Below are 19246 nucleotides of genomic sequence, written 5' to 3'. Positions count from 1 at the left end.
AATAACTTCTAAAACACTAGGATAAGAGCCGGGCATGGTGGCATAAACTTGTAATCCGTGCGCTTGGGAGGCTTAGACAGGAGGATCGCACAGGTCCGAAGCCAGCCTCAGCTACTTAGTGAGGCTCTCAGCAACTTAGTGAGACCCTGTTTCCAAAGAAATAGAAAATGGGTCTGGGAGTGTACTCTGAAGGTAGAAGTCCTCTGGGTTCCATCCGCAGCACCACAAAACAAACAAACAAACAAACGGAATAAAAACCTAGGATAAAAGCTAAATAAACTTCCATTGGGGGAGGAAACTGAACTCGTTTCCAGTATTTTTTAAAAAGGGAATTTAATGCCGGGCGTGGTGGCGCACGCTTGTAATCCCCGCGCTTGGGAGGCAGAGACAGGAGGATCGCGCAGGTTCGAAGCCGGCCGCGTGCGCTGGCTTAGGAGACCCTGTTTCCAAATATAAAATGTAAAAATAGGTCTGGGAGTGTAGCCCGGAGGTAGAAGGGCTTACAGGAACCCCAGTACCCCCCCCCCGAAAAAAAGGGAATTTAACCGGAAGCATACAGAAATAATGGTCTTGGAAAGATGAGAGCAACACATACTTTTCAGAAAAAAATTATACAAGCATAAGAGGTGCAGAAACTTATGCTTCTAAGTCAAAATTAACAATATCTTATTTATCAGATATCAGGATTTTAAAACTTCTACATATGGGCTACATGTGTCAATTCTACAACATTCATTCTGTTTTGTTGTTGTTTGTGTGTTTGATTTCTTGCAGCTTTGGCAGATCGAATTTCTCTGAGATATACTATGCCTTGGCAGGCCATGATCATATGCTGTGGTAGTCAAATTTGCAGTGGCTCCATAATTAGCAGTTCTTGGGTTCTCACTGCTGCCCACTGTGTCAGGAATATGTAAGTTTATGTTCTATCACTTCCATATCATACAAATCATTGCCTTAGATTAGACTTGTAAAGACTTATTTCAGTAAATTCATTTTCATAATTTTTTATTCTTGTCTCTTACCCTAGTGATATCTTTGTTTCAGGCTAAACAAGAAATTATTTCACTGTCTTTGGTTGATTATTATGTCGGCTCCCTCTGCAATGCTATGGTTTATAAACTCTGACTTCCTCAATAGGCTTCTGACTTCTCTGGGGGTGAACTAGAACCTTTTGTACCAAAGTTTTAAAAATACCATAAAAATGTGGCTATAAGGGCCCAGAGTGCCAGATGAATCTATTCTAACTAATCTTTACCTACAAAATAGGAATCCTGAAGACACTGTGGTGATACTTGGCTTTAGGCATCCTGGGGCACCTCTGAGACTGGTTAAGGTGTCTACTATTCTACTGCATGAGAAATTCCAGTTGGTGAGTGGGGTAGCAAGAAATGATCTAGCACTGCTTCTCCTTCAAGAGGCCACAACTTCCATTCAGATCTTAGCACCGCTGGGCCATCTAAAGAATCTAAACAGATCAGAATGCTGGCTATCTGCGCGACAAATACTTAAACCTGGTTAGTAATGACTTTTCTTATGATTGTTCTAAAACAAACAAAATTATACTTTTAATATTAAACTTTAATGATGAGCTTTAACCTTGATTTCCTACACTACAGATTTTGATTTAAATTTTTATCCAAATCATAGACCTACCATGATATTTATTTTTGGTTAAAAACTTTTGGTGCCTGGTGTAGACGCTTGTAATCCCAGCATTCAGAAGGCGGAGTCTGGAGCATCACAGTTTGCTGGCAGCCTCAGGCGAGGCCCTTCGCAACCCAGTGAGACCCTCTATCAAAAATAAAGAATAAGGCCGGGCGTGGTGGCGAATGCTTGTAATCCCCGCACTTGGGCGGCGGAGACAGGAGGATCACGCAGGTTCGAAGCCAGCCGCGCTGGAGTAAGAAATGGTGTTTCAAAAATATAAAATAGGTCTGGGAGTGTAGCCCGCAGGTAGAAGGGCTTCCAGGAACCCCAGTACCACCAAAAAAATAAGTAAATAAATAAAAAAATAAAATAAAATAAAGAATAAAAAATAGGGCAGGGGGTGTAGCTCGGAGGTTGAGTGTCCCTGTTTCCATCCCCAGACCTGCAAAAATAAATAAGTAAGTAAGTAAGTAAGTAAGTAAGTAAGTAAGTAACGAAAGAAAGAAAGAAGGAAAGAAAGGAGGAAAGAAAGGGAGAAATAAAGAAAGGTAACAAAGAATCAAGGAAAGAAAGAGTGGTGTGTGGTTTGCACGCTTGTAATCCCAGAATTTGTGAGGCTGAGACAGGAGGATCTGGGTTCCTGGCCAGCCTCAGCTACTTGTGAGGCCCTCTGCAACTCAGTGAGACCAGGTATCAAAATAAAGCATTTTTAAAAAGGGCTGGAGCTATAGCTCGGAGGTAAAATGCCCCTGGGTCACATCCCCAGACCTGCAAAAAAAAAAAAAAAAAAAAAAATAATAATAATAATAAAATAAAATAAAATAAAATAAAATAGGACTGGGGGTGTCTCTGAGGTAGAATGCCCCTGGGTTCTATCCCCAGTACCACACACACACAAGAATTGTTTTGGTGATGATTACACAGGATTTAAGACGTAAAATAGTAATAGAAGGGTTTTTCTATGGGCAAAATGTATAAACTAGATAGAGATGATGTACCTCCTACTTATAACCGTGAAACAAGGAAAAATTACTTTATTTTGAGATCATTAGGAAAATAAAGGTATTTAAATTGAAACGTGAAATTTTACAAATCAAAATAGACTTCTTAGCTGGGCACACCTGTAATCCCAGTAAGATTGCAGGTTCAAGGACAGCCTCAGCAATATTAGCGAGACTCTCAGCAACCAGACAAGAGACTCTATTATTTCTTTTTTCAAATTTTTTATTGGTGCATTATATTCATACACCATAGTGGGGTAAAAGACTTGTGTAGACCTACATGTACACATCGCCCATTTAGCCCCCTACCCATTCCCACCCCATTTCCTCCCCCAAAGAAGACTTTTTCAAAACGACGACAACTTTTTCAAAGCACGTGGTGGCACATGCTTGTAATCCCCGCGCTTGGGAGGCGGAGACAGAGGATCGGGGAAGGTTCAAAGCCAGCCTCTGCTGGTTTAAGAGACCCTGTTTCCAAATAAAAAATATAAAATAGGTCTGGGAGTGTAGCCCGGAAGTAGAAGGCCCCTGGGTTTCATCCCCAGTACCACCAAAAAAAATAAAATCAATCAATCAATCAATCAATAAAATAAATAAATAAATCAACAACAACAAAATAAAAGGCTTGGGGATGTAGCTTGGAGGTAGAATGCCCTTGGGTTCAATCCTAGTACCAAAAAAAAAAAAAGAAAGAAAGAATAAATAATAAAATTTAAAAATAGCCTTCTCTTCCAGGCATGGTGGCACAATACACTTGTATTCTCAGTAAGAAATTGGGAGGCCAAACTAGGAAGATCAAAGGCTCAAAGTCAGACTTGGCAACTTAGCAAGTCTGTTTCCAACTAAAATGTACAAAAATCACGCAGGGGCTACAGCTTAAAGATAGAATACCTTTCGCCTCCACCCAAATAGACTTCTTAATTTTGAAGAAGTGGCACTGAAAATGTAATTAAGTCATGTATGGCAAGCACGTATAATCCCAGTACTTGTAAATCTGAGACAGGAGGATCACAAGTTCAAGGACAGCCTCAGCAATGTAGCAAGACTCTCGGCAATTGAGGGAGATCCTGTTTCAAGTTAAAAAACAAAATAAGGCCGGGGTTGTACCTTAGAATTAGACTGTCCTTGGATTCAATCCCTACTAACAAAAAAATACAATAAAAATTTAAATAAAATAATTAAACTTGTTAAGAAAAAGTTAGTAAGGATTTGAAAAGGAGCTGGGCCTGGTAGCATATGCCTGTAATTCCACTATTTGGGAGGCTTAAACAGGAGGTTCACAGGTGCAAGGCCAGTGTATATTAGCTCAGCAAGACCTGTTTCAAAATAAAAAAAATTAAGGTGAATTCATTCGAGTCACCCCTCCATGCCAGTCTGGTATGGAGCTGTACCTATCCTCTGTATTTCTATCTTTCTAATAAACTTCTTTAAATCTTCAAAAAAATAAAAATAAAAATAAATTAAGGAGCTGGGATATATCTCAACATTAGAACACCCCTTGGTTCAAGCACAAGTAAATTAAAAAAAAAAATTAAAGCCGAGCCTAAAGGCTCATGCTTATAATACCAGTAATTGGAGGGGGCTGAGACAGGAGGATCCCAGGTCCAAGGACAGTCTGAGCAAGCAGTGAGACTCATCAACCTAGTGCCACCCTGTTTTCAAATAAAAAAAATAGGGCTAAGGGCTTAGCTGAGAAGTAGATTGCCTCTGTGTTCAATTCCCAGTACCACAAACACACACACACACACACACACACACACACACACACAATTTTAGATTGATGAAATTAAATTATTAAATTTTAAAACTTATTTTAATTATAATTTATTATATTTATTTTTAATTATTCCATAATTTAAAATATACAGAATAAATCTGGGGGATAAGATACTAATGGTTAAGATGAAATACAATTGCCGGCCATTATAAATTGGATATAAATATGATTGTTGATACAAATCATAGTTTTTATTTTTATTTTTCCTGTGGCACTACTGGGGATTGAATTTAGGGGCATTCTACCTCCACGTTATACCCTCAGCCCTATTTTTCATTCTTTTTTTGAAACAGGATCTCACTAAGTTGTAGAGGGCCAGCTGAGGCTGTCTGCTAACCCTGATCCTTCTGTCTCAGCCTCCCAAGTACTGGGATAACAAGTGTGCGCCACCACACCCGAACAGATCATGGTATAGTTTAATGTTAGCTGTTTCAATATAACATTTGTACTCTAGGATTTTCATATCCCTTCTGTTTCCTAGGAGAGACAGATGAGAATCCAGAAATGTTACAGATTCAGGTGATGGGACCTTCACGCTGTTCTTACCTCTACCCTGGCATAGGTAGTTCTATCCTTTGCTTCATGATTCTTGCCAAAGGCCCCGACACAAGTATGGTGAGCAGATCAGTTATTTTCTTTCCTCTTTTTTCTTTTAGCGTGATAGACATAAAAGCTTTTCCTTATGTAACATGGCAAATCACTTGTCCTTAAATGATAACAATTAAATGATGATAATACTGTGCTTACCTCCATACACAGAGGCATGCTTCCTCTCTCCCGTGTGAGCGTGTGTGTGTGTGTGTGTGTGTGTGTGTGTGTGTGTGTGTGTGGTGTAATCCTACTACTTAAAACTTTAATATGTTGTTTTTAACATATCTGACAAATTTTATTATTCTCTGTCCACACTGAAAAGTTGAGTTGGTATCCTCAAAAAAGGATAAGCATTTTATATAATCTATATCCTTAATAATACTATCTTTCTTCTTACGGCTGGCTAAATTCAAGTGTTTTATATCCCCCTGTTGTAAAAGGCAACTTTATACTTTAAACCTCAAATATTTTATTTGTTCTAGTACATGGTATAATATAATTTGGTAATAAGGATGATATAGTTATGTACCTGCCTACCTTTTTTTGTTTTAAAACTCCCTGTTTTTTTGTTTTGTTATTTCCCTCACTACGGAATCCAAGGTTATATAAGAAGTTGGTATAAACATTTATTTCTAATTCTGTGCTTGTCTTCACAGGAGCCAGTGAGTCCAGGCAGTGCTGTTATGTGCAGACCAGTATCTGGTAATGGCAAATGGACACAAATAGGAATCACCAGTCTCAAAGCCCTAGGAACCGTCTTGAACTCACACATCTCCTGGATCTTATCCACATCAGCAAAAACAGGAAATCCCCTAAACCAGGAACTCATGCCTTGGGTGGAGAAGCCCAAGTCCTCAAGTATCCTTAAAGAGCCAACCATACTGCCACTTTCTTTAATAATGATTATTACAGCCCAGATTTTTCTGTAGTCTAAGCCTGGAGTAAATATTGCTAAAAATCTGTTCATATTATAATAAATAAGACAACACACAAGAAAGAGAAATTACTGCGTTATGACCGTTAGGATATAATACCTATATCTTCCTTTAATAAATAGTATTTCCCTCCACAATAACTATCTTATGCTAAAGAGTACCTTTCACTTTGTTATATGTGAATAATTTATTTATTTATTTATTTATTTTTTATTTTTTATTTTTTTGGTGGTACTGGATTTCCTGGAAGCCCTTTTACCTCCGGGCTACACTCCCAGACCTATTTTTACATTTTCATTTGGAAACAGGGTCTCCTAAGCCAGCGCGCGCGGCTGGCTTCGAACCTGCGCGATCCTCCTGTCTCTGCCTCCCAAGCGCGGGGATTACAAGCGTGCGCCACCACGCCCGGCAATATATTTGAATAATTTAAAAAGTGCATATTATACAAGAAGTTGAACGCACTATGTATCTGTTGAATATAAATGTATTTATTTTTCTATCAACTCAATACTTGATAGGGTGACAATGTTAACTACATATACTAGGGAATGACAATATACACAAATACAGTTTATTTTTTTGCAGTGCTGGGTATAGAACCCAGGGGCATTCTACCTCTGAGCTACACCCCCAGCCCTATTTTCTAGTCTTTATTTGAAACAGGGCTCCCTGGGTTGCAAAGGGGCTCACTAAGTAGTGAGGCTGTCTGCGAACCACGCTCCTCCTTCTCAGCCTCCCAAATGCTGGGATTACATGCGTGTACCACACACCTGGCTTAGAAAATAATTTTTTGAGTGGTAGTAGGGATTGAACTTGAGGGCAGTCTACTTCCAAGATATACCCCCATACTGATTTTGTTTTTTATTTTGAAACAGGGTCTGGCTGAGTTGCTGAGGCCACTCTCGAGCCTGTGATCTTCCTGTCTCAGCCTCCAAAGTATTAGACTTACAGCCGGGCGTGGTGGTGCACGCTTGTAATCCCCGAGCTTGGGAGGCAGAGACAGGAGGATCGCGCAGGTTCGAAGCCCTGTTTCCAAATAAAAAAAGTATAAAAAATAGGTCTGGGAGTGTAGCCCGAAGGTAGAAGGGCTTCCAGGATCCCCAGTACCACACACACACACACAAAAAGTATTAGACTTACAAGCATATGCCACAATGCCCAGCCTGGAAACATTTTTAAAAATATACTTGATTTTTCCGGGCGAGGTGGTGCACGCTTGTAATCCCCGCGCTTGGGAGGTGGAGACAGGAGGATCTCGCTGGTTTAAGAGACCCTGTTTCCAAATAAAAATATAAAATAGGTCTGGGATTGTAGCGCGGAGGTAGAAGGGTTTCCAGGAACCCCAAGTACCACCAAAAATCAATCAATCAATCAACCAATCAGTCAAAAATTAAACCCACTGTTTAAAAAAAAGAAATAATAAAATTACTCGATTTCAATGAAGACCTGACAAAATGTACAAAAGATAGAAAACTACATATAAATAACTAAATACATAAAATATATGACAAAATAAAAATAAGAAATGAAGCACAAAACACATAAACGAAAAGAGAAAAATCCCCCCCCAAAAGGTAAACTCTGCAAAATATTTTATTGTGAAATAATGATACACAGAAGAGTGACACACAGCACAAAGGAGGAGTTTGAAATTGTGGACATATATGTGATTGATATATCATGAAGAAAGAAACCTGAGTACAACAATAAAGACAAGAATTATACTATTATCAAACATGCAAAAAGTAATTGTGTGTGTGTGTGTGTGTGTGTGTGTGTGTGTGTGTGTGTGTGTGTGTGTCAGACAGACAGACGGACGGACGGACGGACAGGGGATGGAACCCAGGGGCATTCTAGCTCTGAGCTACACCCCCAGCCCTACTTTTTTATTTGAAACAGGGTCTCACTAAGTTGTGGAGGTCCACCAATCTGAACACTTCTGTCTCTCTTGCACTTCTCATAGAATGCGGAAATATACATGTTCATATACTGCCAAATGTCTAGTACACCACATGAAATTTTGTATCGTCAGAGCAGTCCACATTTGGTCCACATCAGCAAAAGCAAAGTCTTACTTCTCTGGGTTGCTATTCATACAAACACAAGACCACCACAAGCAAGTAAATACCCTAGATAGAATGACATGCTGGGTATGTGTGGGCGAGTGACTGTGTGGATGGGCATACGATCACATATGTTTGGGGGTACCAAGCAATACATACCAAGCATGTATGTGCATGCACACTGAATTCCAATACAAGACATGGGTAGATACACAAATAAGCTCCAGTAGCATGCTCTCTTTGGGCACCTCCTGAACTTTTCTCTGATCTGAATATGACCATGAATAAATTTGGTCCATAACATAAACCCTGATTAATAGGGGCTCACCTACCCTTCTACACAAGCAAGCAAGCAAGCACCAATAATCACCATGACCAACAACAAAACCTGTTGGTTTTACCACTGTCCTTGGGCTAGGCCACAAAAGGGGAAAAAGGAGGTTAGGCCCATAGCCCTGACTGAAATCCAACAACCTTCCTCTGTATTTGGTGAGATGGATGGGGAAATGCTTACGGGTGGGTCTTGGTTTGCTAGACTAAAAAAAAAAAAAAAAAAAAAAAAAAAAAAAAAAAAAAAAAAATCTGCACACTGCACCGTGTGCCTCACGCAATGTGCCCTTCTGCAGGCCTGCCGAGGACAGTGGCACATGGTCCAGACCTCAGGCACAAAACCTCCCAAGGCCAGCCTTTGTGCTAACCAACCATATCCCAAACAGCATAACCGATGGACTAACCAGGCTGGAATGATTCAGATCACATTCCAAAACTGGCTCACCTTTTCGGACTGCAGCCTGGTCCTCTTGAATGGCTACCTCCTTTGTTCTGAAAAGCAAGAAGAAGCATGGGTTGGATCCCTGATTTGAGCAAAAGGCATCCTGAAATGGGACAATACTCCTATTCGTTTTCTGTCCCGACCCTCCACACTTCTCCTTCCATGTGCTGTGCATGGAAAAGGGCAACCTAACTAAGACCAAGTTGAGTGCGCCTCCCAGGTGCCCTGTGGTGGTGACAGTCTCCTTGCTGGCTCACAGTTAGGAAAACGGAGGAGTCCAAGAAAAGGCCAAGAGAGCTAATGCTAAAGACTACCGCCTGCACAAAAATCCAGAGGTCCAATCCTCCTGCCAACCCAATCTAAGAGCCACCTGATTTTCCCCTTGCAGCCTGCCTGGAGCCGAGACTTCTGCCATAGGCACCGATTAAAGTTAGGCCTTCACACCTAGGAGAGGGGGCAACTGGATCTGCTGCAAGTCTCTGGGCCTCCTGTCACATGCACACTCATCCACTGCCTCCATCCCAGCCCACACCTGACCCAGCGCCATTCCCGTCACAGGTCCTGTGGGAAGGCGTGGATGCCAGGCTGCAAATGCCGGAGAAGCAGCGCGCATGGGCCCACGCCGAGCCCTTCCGTGGCCGAGGCTAGGAGGAGTGAGGCCACGCACAGTTGATGGACTGCAGTAGTTCACCCAGAGCCAAGCATTCCGTCGACCTGCATCCTTTCACCGCACCGCAGCGGGGACACCGGGAGTGTGAGTTTCTCGAGAACTACTTGGGGGAGGGCGGGTGGTTGGCAGCCTCGTTGCCAGCATTCCTTCTGCGCTTGGGCAAAGAGGCTAGCGAAACGGGCAGCTCATTTCTTAGAGGCTTTCCCCAAGGACAACTGACCGTGTCGGGGGACAGGTCTGCCTGGCCGCACCGAGGGTCCTCCACCTACAGGCTGCTCCAGGATAACAAGACAAGTACTAAAATAAAAAGGCCGGGGATACCTGGGCGCGGTGAGTGGGGGTCTGGGCTGGGCACTGGCAAGCCCCCCACGGCCCGCGTCCTGCCGACCGTCTGGACAGGCGACCCAAGGTGGGCTGAGTCCCCCTGAACTGACCTTTGTTTGTTTGTTCTCTGTGGTCCTGGGGGTGGGACCCAGAGGCTTTCTACCTCCGGGCTACACTCCCAGACCTATTTTATACTTTATTTGGAAGCAGGGTCTCACTAAGTCGCAGAGAGCCTCCCTCAGCAGCCGAGGCCGGCTTCGAACCTGCGCGATCCTCCGGTCTCAGCCTCCCAAGCGCGGGGATTACGCGCGTGCGCCGCCGCGCCCGGCCTGAACTGACTTTTGACAGGCCAGGTGCGGGGCTGTGCCCGCAAAGGCCTCGCCGGGGTCCCTCTGACTGGGCGCTAGCAGATGCGCGAGGCTGTAGGAGCCCTCCCTCCCGGCCACCCCGCCTCTCCCGAGGCCACTGGGGCACACATGCGCACAACACCCGACTCTCCGGAAGCGGAAGTCGTCCTCCGCCTGCCCTCAGCGGTCCTTCTGTAGACAGGCTAGACGCCTTACCGCGTGCCCTCCTGGATCCAGCTGAAGGCCAGGGCCCCATGGCCAGTGCGGGGGTGGACGGGGAGGGCTGGGCGGCCCTGGGAGGCCCGCCGCTCGTCGGCCTGGGAGCGGCCCCTCGGGAGGGCGCTGCGCCTGCGCCTGCCAGGCAGCGGAGCCCAGAGCCCAGAGCCCCCAGTGCCCGGGTGCAGCCGAGGGTAGCTGTCGGCCTGGGGGAGGAGGCCTGGGTGTCCCCTGCGAAGGCTCTGCAGCTCCCCACGGCCTCCGCTTTCCCAGGGGAGGTGCGGGCGCCGGGGGAGGAGGAGGCGGCGGTGCTGCAGATGGGGGAAGTGATGGAGGTGGTGGAGGTAGAGACCCAGGACCCCGAGGAAGAGGGCGAGGACTCGGATTCCGACCAGTGTGAGGGAAACGCCCAGGCACAGATGAGGCGGGGCTCCCCTACGGGCCTCTCCCCAGTGGAGGAGCTGCAGCTCCTGGAGTCTAAGCTCAGAGCCATCGATGCCCGCGCCAGCAGGACCTACGCAAGTCTGATGACCGAGGTAGCGCAGACACGCGGGCCCCGCCTTCATCGCAGGAGGGCCATCATCCGGCGCATCCCCGCCTTCTGGGCCAAAGCGGTATCCTTAGTTGCGCTAATCGCCAGCGGGGCATCGGGCGGTCTCTGGCGGGCAGGGGCGGAGAGGGAGTGCCTGGGACCTTAGGTCACGAGGACGAGGACGAGAGAGGGAGTGAGGCCACTGCCCTAGGATTTTTGAGAAGAGAGGCGGCCGGATGGGCCTTGCCCCTGCAACGAGGAAAGGGAGGGAGTTCAGGGAGTGGCACCTGAGGTCCACACGACTCAGCCGGCACAGGCAGAGCACACGGCGAGCTTCAGGCCCGAAAGGAAACGTGGCGAAGGCGGAGGTGTGTGGGGAGACTGCCAGGGCTTTCTGGGGCCAGAAAACCCGGCTGTGCTCCCAGCGCCACCAGCCTGTGGCCTTCCTCCTGTCCTTGGTGGGTCCCAGCTACAGGTGTTCCCTGACAGGGGCCAGACAGATCAATTCTGGTGTCTGCCCCAGGTGCCCGCTCCGCAGAGGCTGAGCCCGGGACACAGGGCACAGCCAGGCGCCCCTGCTCCTCAGCAGTCAGGACATCCTCCTGACTGTCCAGGAGGGCCCAGTGGACCACCGTGGCCAAACGCCCCACCCCAACCCACCCCACCCTCCTTGGGGCCCGGAAACCAGGACGGAGGACACCTTGGCGGCGGCACCCAGCCTGAGGCTGGCGCAGGAGAGCCCAGAGCTCAGAGGCCCTCCTCCAGTCCCTGCAGCCCTGCCGAGCTTGGAACACACCCAGGGGCAGCCTGGGCCCCAAGGGGCTTGTGGCAAGAGAGGCGGGTCTGGGAGCCAGGAGGGAAGGGTAGAACTGGCCCACTTGCAGCACCTCCCTCTGCCCCACACCTCGGGCACTCGTGAGCGTCTCAGTAGCCTCCAGCTCCTCCTTGACCGAAGGCAGTTTGTGCACCACCCCCAGCTGTCGGCCATCATCAGCCACCAAGATGCAGACTTGCTTGGCTACATGTTTCGTTTGGAGGTCAGCCCGGGCCTGGGCCTGGGTCTGGGCAGAGGGTGGGGCAAGTTGGCAGGGGAGGTTGGGCCCTCCCAGCACACAGGCTCCCCTCAGCACACCTGCCTTGGGTTTTCCCTGGGGGCCTGGCAGGTGGAAGAACTGGGCCGTCCTGGCAGTCACTGCAGACTGTTGTTTTTCTTCCGGGCCAACCCCTACTTTCGCAACAAGGTCATCGTTAAGAAGTATCGGCTCAGCGTCACAGGTGAGACAGAGCCCTCCTGTGGGAGGGGAGGCTTCAGGTCCAGTCGCGGGCACCCACGGAGCAGGCTGGATCCTGGCACCCTTCATTCCCTGCAGGGTGTCGGGCCACTAGTTCGACTGCCATCGAGTGGTACTGTGATGGTGACGGGGAAGCCGCCGGCTTCTTTCCGGACCCCGGCTGCGTGACCTTCCTCGACTGGCTGTCTGTTCTCAACTGCCCAGGCTCAAACAGGGTTGCTGAGGTCAGGGCCTCCTCCTTGACCTTGTCATAATTGAATCTGCTGGGGCCTGGGGCCTGGCGCCTGAACCTTGACCTGCTTTGTCTCGCCTCCCGCTCCCAGGTCATCATGGAGGACCTGTGGCTCAATCCCCTGCACTACTACTACCTTGGCGCGTAGGATCCCGGCGTCCCACAAGGACAGAGGAGGCCAGGTGAGCAGCCAAGGGGCTGGGGTGGAAGAGCTCCTGTGGCCGCCTCCCGGGACACCTGTGGGCAAACACAGGCTCCAGTTGCTCGGAGGCATTAGGGTCGCACAAAGCAAAGCCGTCAGTGCAGAGTCTGTGGAGAGACTCGGACCTCCTGGACGTGGCAGTACAGGACCCTGGCCGCCCACCAAGGGCCGACGTTGCACGTCACTGCAGCCTCCCGGTGTCTCCATGACAGGGCTTTCTTAAGCACCCTCAGGAGCCCGTCCCCTCTCCTCTCCCGTCTACTCCCCCCTCCCTGACCCCCGGAAGGTGTCCATTTCCCATCTTTCCTTTTCCGTGTCCACCTCGCTAGAGCCTGCGCGTGGCGCTCTGAGCCTTGTCTAGTGGGTCAGCGGGGTTCATGCCGTAGTTGTACGAGGAAGCTGGAGTAAGGTTCCTGACCGCTGGGTGGGTGGGTGGGGGGGGGCGCGCGGTGGGGGCTGAGGTGGCAGGCGCAAACCTTCACGAGGTCTCTTCGGGGCAACAGAGTCTGACAGGGCGGGAACTAATGAGAGGACACACGCGGGTCTTTGCTATGCTGTACCTACACACTCACCGTCGTCACACTGTACGTGTGCGTGTGTGTCCCTGCCCCTCTTTCCCTCTGGCTCTGTGTCTCTCTCACACACACTCATAGGCAAATTGTCGTTCAGAGCCGTGAAGGTACCTGCCTGTTTGATTGCTCATGTGTGCCTCTCGAACCTCTGTGTGCCAGGTACAGGAAGACGTGCTGTTTCCATGAGGAAGCTGCCACCCCCGTGTGCGGATCATCCACACGCCCCCCCCCCCAGGAATCCGGTGGGACCTTTGCTGGCGGGTGATGTGAAGTGCCTCCCTGCTTCTGGAGACTGGAGAGAGACAGTGTCAGTGCCGAGGGAGGAGGCGGGCATTCGACCTCATAATGGAGCATGTGCCATGTTTGTGCACCAGCAGGGAGAGAGCAATAAACAGGAGGGAGTTGTTTTTCCTGTGCGTACACCTGAGGACAAGGCATGGGCTGTAGGAGTAAGCCTGGCCACTGGTGGGGGTGGGGGTCTTCGTCCTCCGGGCCAGGGTTTCTCCTGACACCTCAGGGTCTGGTCCCTCAATAGGGGGCGGTGGTCGGGCAGCTCACTGTGTGACCTAGCTCACGGACACTTGAGTAGGGAGTGGGGCTTGCCCAGGGTCCCATAGCACGCACGGAAGGGCCGAGGGCCGCCGGGCCCAGAGGCCCAGGGGCACGATGCCCACAGTCTGGGGCGCTGGGTTCTGACTGACAGGCGGAGGGCGGGGCTGCGTGTTGGACCGCCCCCGGTGGCGGGAGGGGGTGGAGGGGCGGGGCCGGAGGGAGTGTGCGCGCGGGTGGCCTTCAGAGCTTCCCGCCCGCCCCAGGGGGCGCCTGCGCACATGCGCAGGGTAGCGCTCTCGCCAGGCCCGCAGCCCTCCCACTGCAGACACGCCGGCGTCCGGAGGGTCGTCCCCGCCACCGCTGTCGGTGCCGGGGGCCACGCGCGCCATGGCCAGTAGGGGAGCGGGCGGGGAGGGCCGGGCGGCCCCGGCAGCCCCGCAGCTCCAGGGTCTGCACAGGGGCCTTGAGGCGGTGGCGACCCCTGTGTTTCCGGGGGAACCGCCCCCACGGTCCGCTTCCCCCAGGGCCCGGGCGCAGCAGAGGGTAGCTGGCGGCAGGGAGGGGGAGGGGGCGGAAGCCTGTGTGTCCCCCGTGGACATGGAGGTTGTGTTGCGCCCTGAGGCCTCCCCTTGCAGAGAGGGGGCGGCCAGCGGGGAGGAGGTCGTGCTGCGGCTGTGGGAAGTAATGGAGGAGGTGGAGGTAGAGACTCAGGACCCACCGCAACAGGAGGATCCCCAGGCACCGGCACCCACCCGGCGGAAGCTATCAAAGCGCAGGCCCAAAATGGAGCGGCTGGAAATCCTGCAGTTGGAGCTCAGCTTTGTGACCGCTGGGGCGAGAGGTGCATTGGAAAGGCTAAGAAGAAAGGTGGCGCGAAGCCGCAGATTGGTCTTTGACCGCAGAAGGGATGTCATCCAGAGCATCCCCGGCTTCTGGGCTGCAGCGGTATCCTTAACCGGTGTTCGCTCAGGGGGCAGCGAAGAGGAGGAAGGGATCTGGAGCTCCAGAAGGAGCAGGGCTGTGGGAAGGTGGGAGGGGAGAGCCAGGGACATGCGGATCGGTGGGGGGTAGTAAAAGGCCGAGACCAATCTGGTGGAATAATGAGGACACACTGCATAGATGTGGCCCGGTAGTTAGCACAAAAGGAGGCAGGTGTAAGAGCTGGGAAGAAGATCAGCAAGGAAAGGCAAGTAGGGCTCAAAAAGGACCCTTCACTCTGCAAACATTGGAAGGCATTCTTTTCCTGGAATTCTTTTGGGTGGGGCAGCCCCCTCTAACAGACTGCTAGGCACAGCCACCAGGCCTTAGAAGTGGGGGAGCCACCTGCATCTGCGCGCGCGGGCTCCCTCCCTCCCTCCCTCCCTCCCTCCCCCTCTCTCTCTCTCTCTCTCTCTCTCTCTCTCTCTCTCTCTCTCTTACACACACACACACACACACACACACACATCCTTCCTTTTGGGACGGATGGCGTAGCATGTAAAAATCAAGTAGGGCTGAGGAAGCCTCCATTAGCAGCCCATCCCCAAGCCAGTGCAGGCAGGCAGTTTTGCATACACCCAGGAGGCCCTGTAGACCCCAGACCCGAGGGTGCATGTGGAAAGGCCAGCAGGGCCCATCATCAGGGTGGGCCAGTGTAGAATGCCTGCGCACCTCCGGGGAGGTTCCCTGCCCCACACTCTCCTCGCTCTCTCGTCTGGTTCCGTTTCTCCTAGCTCCTTGACCTATAGCAGTTGGTGCACCACCCCCAGCTGTCAGCCATCATCAGCCATAAAGATGAAGACTTACTTGGCTACCTGTTGAGTTTGGAGGTCAGTCCCGGAGTTACTCTGGGGAGAGGCTCGGGGGAGGGGGGTGTTCAGAGAGAAAGGTGGGAGGGGCAGCTGATCCAAGCCAGTGCGCAGGTTCACTCAGCACACCTTAGACAAGACTCCACCTGGCCCTTTTTCATGGCCTGGCAGGTGGAAGAACTCAGCCTTCCCCAGGCCTCCTGCAGGATAATATTTTTCTTTCGGGACAACCCCTACTTTCAGAACGAAGTGCTCATTAAGGAGTATATACTCAGCATCACTGGTAAGCAGGGTCTTCCTGATAGCAGGGGTTGTCTCTGGGTGAAGTGGGCTGCACAGAGGGTGACGTAGCCGTAGCCTGACATTCTTCAATTCCTCCAGGATATGAGGCCTTTCGTTCCACCACAATCCATCCTCTGTCGGGTTGTGAGGGTGCAGGGACCAGCTGCTCTCAGGACTCTGAGGGCCTGACCTTCTTCACCTGGCTGTGTGCCCACAACTGCCCAGACTCCAACAGGATTGCTGAGGTGGGGCCCTCTGGGCCACTTCAGCAGTGACCTTTGTGGGTTTCCCTTTTGCTGGGAAAGGGGTCTGCGTCATGAACTAACCTGTCCTGCTTCCCCTCCCAGGTCATCGTTGAGGACCTGTGGCTCAAACCCCTGCATTACTACCTTGGGAAAGACAACACCCGGAGAGGGGATGGAGCTTCAGAGCCAGGTGAGCATCCAGCTGTGGAACCTGTTAACTGGTTCCTGTCAACCCGTGGGAAAATTCGGCCTTTGAACAACTGCATAGGACACCGAGTATTTAGGACGGGGTGGGGGTTCCTCTTACCTCTTGAGAAAGGTGAATGTCCCTGTACTGGGAAAGAGGCTGGGCTGAAGGTGCTATGAATACTTTTTCCATAACTCACTCCCGAGCCCACCCCCACAACCCCTTCCTTCTCCTCTCCTGGGTTCTTCTCTCACCCTGTGCACACCGGGGTACAGACCATGCGTGAGGGGCTCTCTGTCACCCTGTGCCACCCGTTTCTGTGGCCACATTCCAAGGCTTCCCCGCATGGTCCCAAGAACCCTGTCAGTTTCACAGACGGGCGGACAGCCCCCTCAGTTGTAAAGGGAATCATTTTCATTTGGGAGAGGTGTCAGCGCTACCAAATGGTGAGGGATGGTATATCCGGTGAGGGCTTCAGAATGCAAACGCTGGTAGGGTGCAAAGACACACAGTGTTCCTTACATCTTCTGTCTCCTCGTGTGCGCGCGCGTGTGTGTGTGTCCATTTGCTTGTTTTGTGCCTGTCTTTGCGTAGGCGTATGCATGAACTCCAGCCTTCCAGATGACCGGCGTGAATCTCTGGGATATACCTGACCTTGACCTTCACCAGGAACTTCGAAGTATCTCAAGAAGGAAGAGATAGATATCCTGCATGTCACATTTTCAGAGGGAGGGAAATAAAGCTTACCAACTGCCTTGCTATGCCTGGGTGATTGGTAGTGGAAGATTGTGTGAATAAATCCAAACCACCTGAGACAAGTGCTGCAGCCATGGGCTGTCTGCCTAGTAAGAGTCTGACGGCTTAACCTGGAGGATGGAAAAAAGGGACTGGGCCCCGCGCCCATCTCCACCCCTTCCTTCCCCCGGTGGATTCTCTCCCCGTCTTGGGTTCTGCTCCCACCCTGTGCACACCGGGGTACGGGAATCCTGTCAGTTTCACAGACGGGCGGACAGCCCCAGCAATTGTAAAGGGAATTATAAGCGGGCCACTATCTTTGAAGCAGGGGGAGACTGACGACAGGGTGGATTGGGTTGTTTCCGGTGTGGGTGTGGGGTGGGGGAGACTTCTTTCTCTCTGTTGTCGATAATTGGGCAGAGCGGCTGTTTCCGAGAAGAAGCCGATTCCATCCCATCGTGGGCGGTGTGGACCCCTGGAAACTTCCTGGGTGGTGCTGGGACTGTACTTTTGCATGCCACTGGCACAGAAGGCACAGACAGGGAGGGTGGGGGCACAGATCAAACGCACCCTGTGCCAAGCTCTGTCGCTTTCAACCCAGTGGGTTATCGCTCCCTTTGCTGCCCAGGCCGGCAAATACTACCCTTGCTCCTTACCTCCAAGTGGACTGGCCTCAGATTTGTAGCTCAGCCGACACTGGATGCACGCAGTGCCCTAACTGGTGCAGTTCCGAATGAGCATCGCCAGGGTGTTTCTCCTCATGACCTATGGTAACAAAGATGTCTCCTCCTGCCAGATGGCCACTCCCAGCCCAGACCCTTCTCTGGGATGGGTCCCTCTCCTGGTACAGTGCAGCAGCAAACTGTGTTAAGGGCAAGCCCTGGGACAGAGAGAGCAGTGGCAAAATGTTAGCCCCGAGAAACATTTGGCAGGCTCCTTCCTGAGCACGCAGCCGGTCGGTCCCGGAAACACCTGCCACGCGGTAAGGGGTTTACTCAGCTACAGCTCGCGTGCGGGTGGAGATTGCTGTGGAAGCCCAGACACATTCCTCTCCAGGTTAGCCGAGGGTGTGTCCACCCTCTGCAGGTCCCTCTGGGATGCTCCGCGGCCGACATTCTCCCCGTGATCTCGGTGATCCCTTTCAAACATCCCCGCACACTGTGGGGAGTGGTGGGGCCCCCCATGCTACCACACAGACCCTTGGAAGTTGAGGTGGTGGCAAGTACCTGACTGCTTGGCCTTGAACCCCCACAGCACCAGGCTGCCCTTCAGGCTTTCCTGGAGAGAAGATGGCCCTCCGCCCCAGGAACCTGGGTGCAAGACCGCTACCGCTACTGCCAAAGGGTAGCTCTGAGGACCAGCTCTGAATGCTGTTCTCAGTTGCTCCACACGGGTTGCAGAGCAGTATTTTTAGCTCTTAAGTGTTCCTCTTGAGGGACACAGGCAGCTATGGGCCATCCACAGCAGTTGGTAGGATCCCCCATGGTGGACAACAGCAGGGATCTTCTGGAGACATGGCCCGTGGGCGGGGGCGGTGGGGGACTTGTGTGGGGCTGATGCGCAAAGTAGTCACCTGTGAACTCACAGTGGGCTCGCTCCTACCTCTGGTGTAGGCTGTTAGGAAGGTGCTGCCTCCTACACTGGAAAGGGAGGGCAGCTTGAAAAGTGTCCTCACCCCATCTAAGTGTCTCTGCCTGCCTGGAAACTCTGTCACCCCCACTTCCTCCTCAGACCTGCGCTACAGGGAAGGGAGGTGTACACTGGGGTTCACGCATGAGGCACAGAGCCTGTTGCTGCCCTCTGTAGGCTCCAGGGCCAGTGCGGGTCCTGGGGACCACCCGGACCGATGCAGCTTACTGAGATCTTGGTGGAGCCCAAACCTGGGACCCACTGGCAGTCTTCCTCCTGCCAGGTCCCACTAAAGGCACAGTGTGTGGATGTGGTGTTAAGTCAGTGTCCATGCTGTCAACTGACCTTGCCTCCCGCACCCAGCGACATAGCCTTTGGTTCATTCTGCACGGCTGCAGTCACCTCCCCAGGTTGCTGGGAGACTTGGCCCAACACCCTGCAGGTGTTGGGAGACTTGGCCTCCTGCCAGGGCACAACCATCCCTCTGTGGAAGTCTTCTCCCTAGGAAGGTCAAGCGTTAGAATGACTCACCCTTCCAGTGGTCATACTGCATTTGTGTTTGCCCGACTTGTCTCCCTCTTCCTCTCTCTTTCCCTCGCTGACTTTCTCTCCTTGAGTCTGTCGCCGTGTCACTTTCACTCACTAGGGTGTTGTAT

The 19246-nt window shown here is 51.2% G+C and overlaps 1 protein-coding gene across 1 annotated transcript; it reads left to right on the top strand.

Moving 5' to 3' along the window:
• Window positions 1–14112: 14112 nt before the first annotated feature.
• On the top strand, window positions 14113–18518 carry LOC308279525 (testis-specific Y-encoded protein 10-like; the record flags this gene model as incomplete). Its single annotated transcript, XM_080719651.1, has 7 exons — window positions 14113–14745; window positions 15453–15533; window positions 15684–15795; window positions 15894–16039; window positions 16142–16315; window positions 18216–18305; window positions 18405–18518. 7 exons carry the CDS (start codon window positions 14113–14115, stop codon window positions 18516–18518), a joined length of 1350 nt encoding a protein of 449 aa, XP_080575777.1.
• Between the last annotated feature and the right edge of the window lie 728 nt (window positions 18519–19246).

This window comes from Muscardinus avellanarius, assembly GCF_963383645.1.
Source record: "Muscardinus avellanarius genome assembly, chromosome: Y".
Classification (NCBI taxonomy): Eukaryota; Metazoa; Chordata; class Mammalia; order Rodentia; family Gliridae; genus Muscardinus; species Muscardinus avellanarius.
Note: the sequence above shows the minus strand (reverse complement) of the source record. Positions and strands in the feature narration are given on the sequence as shown.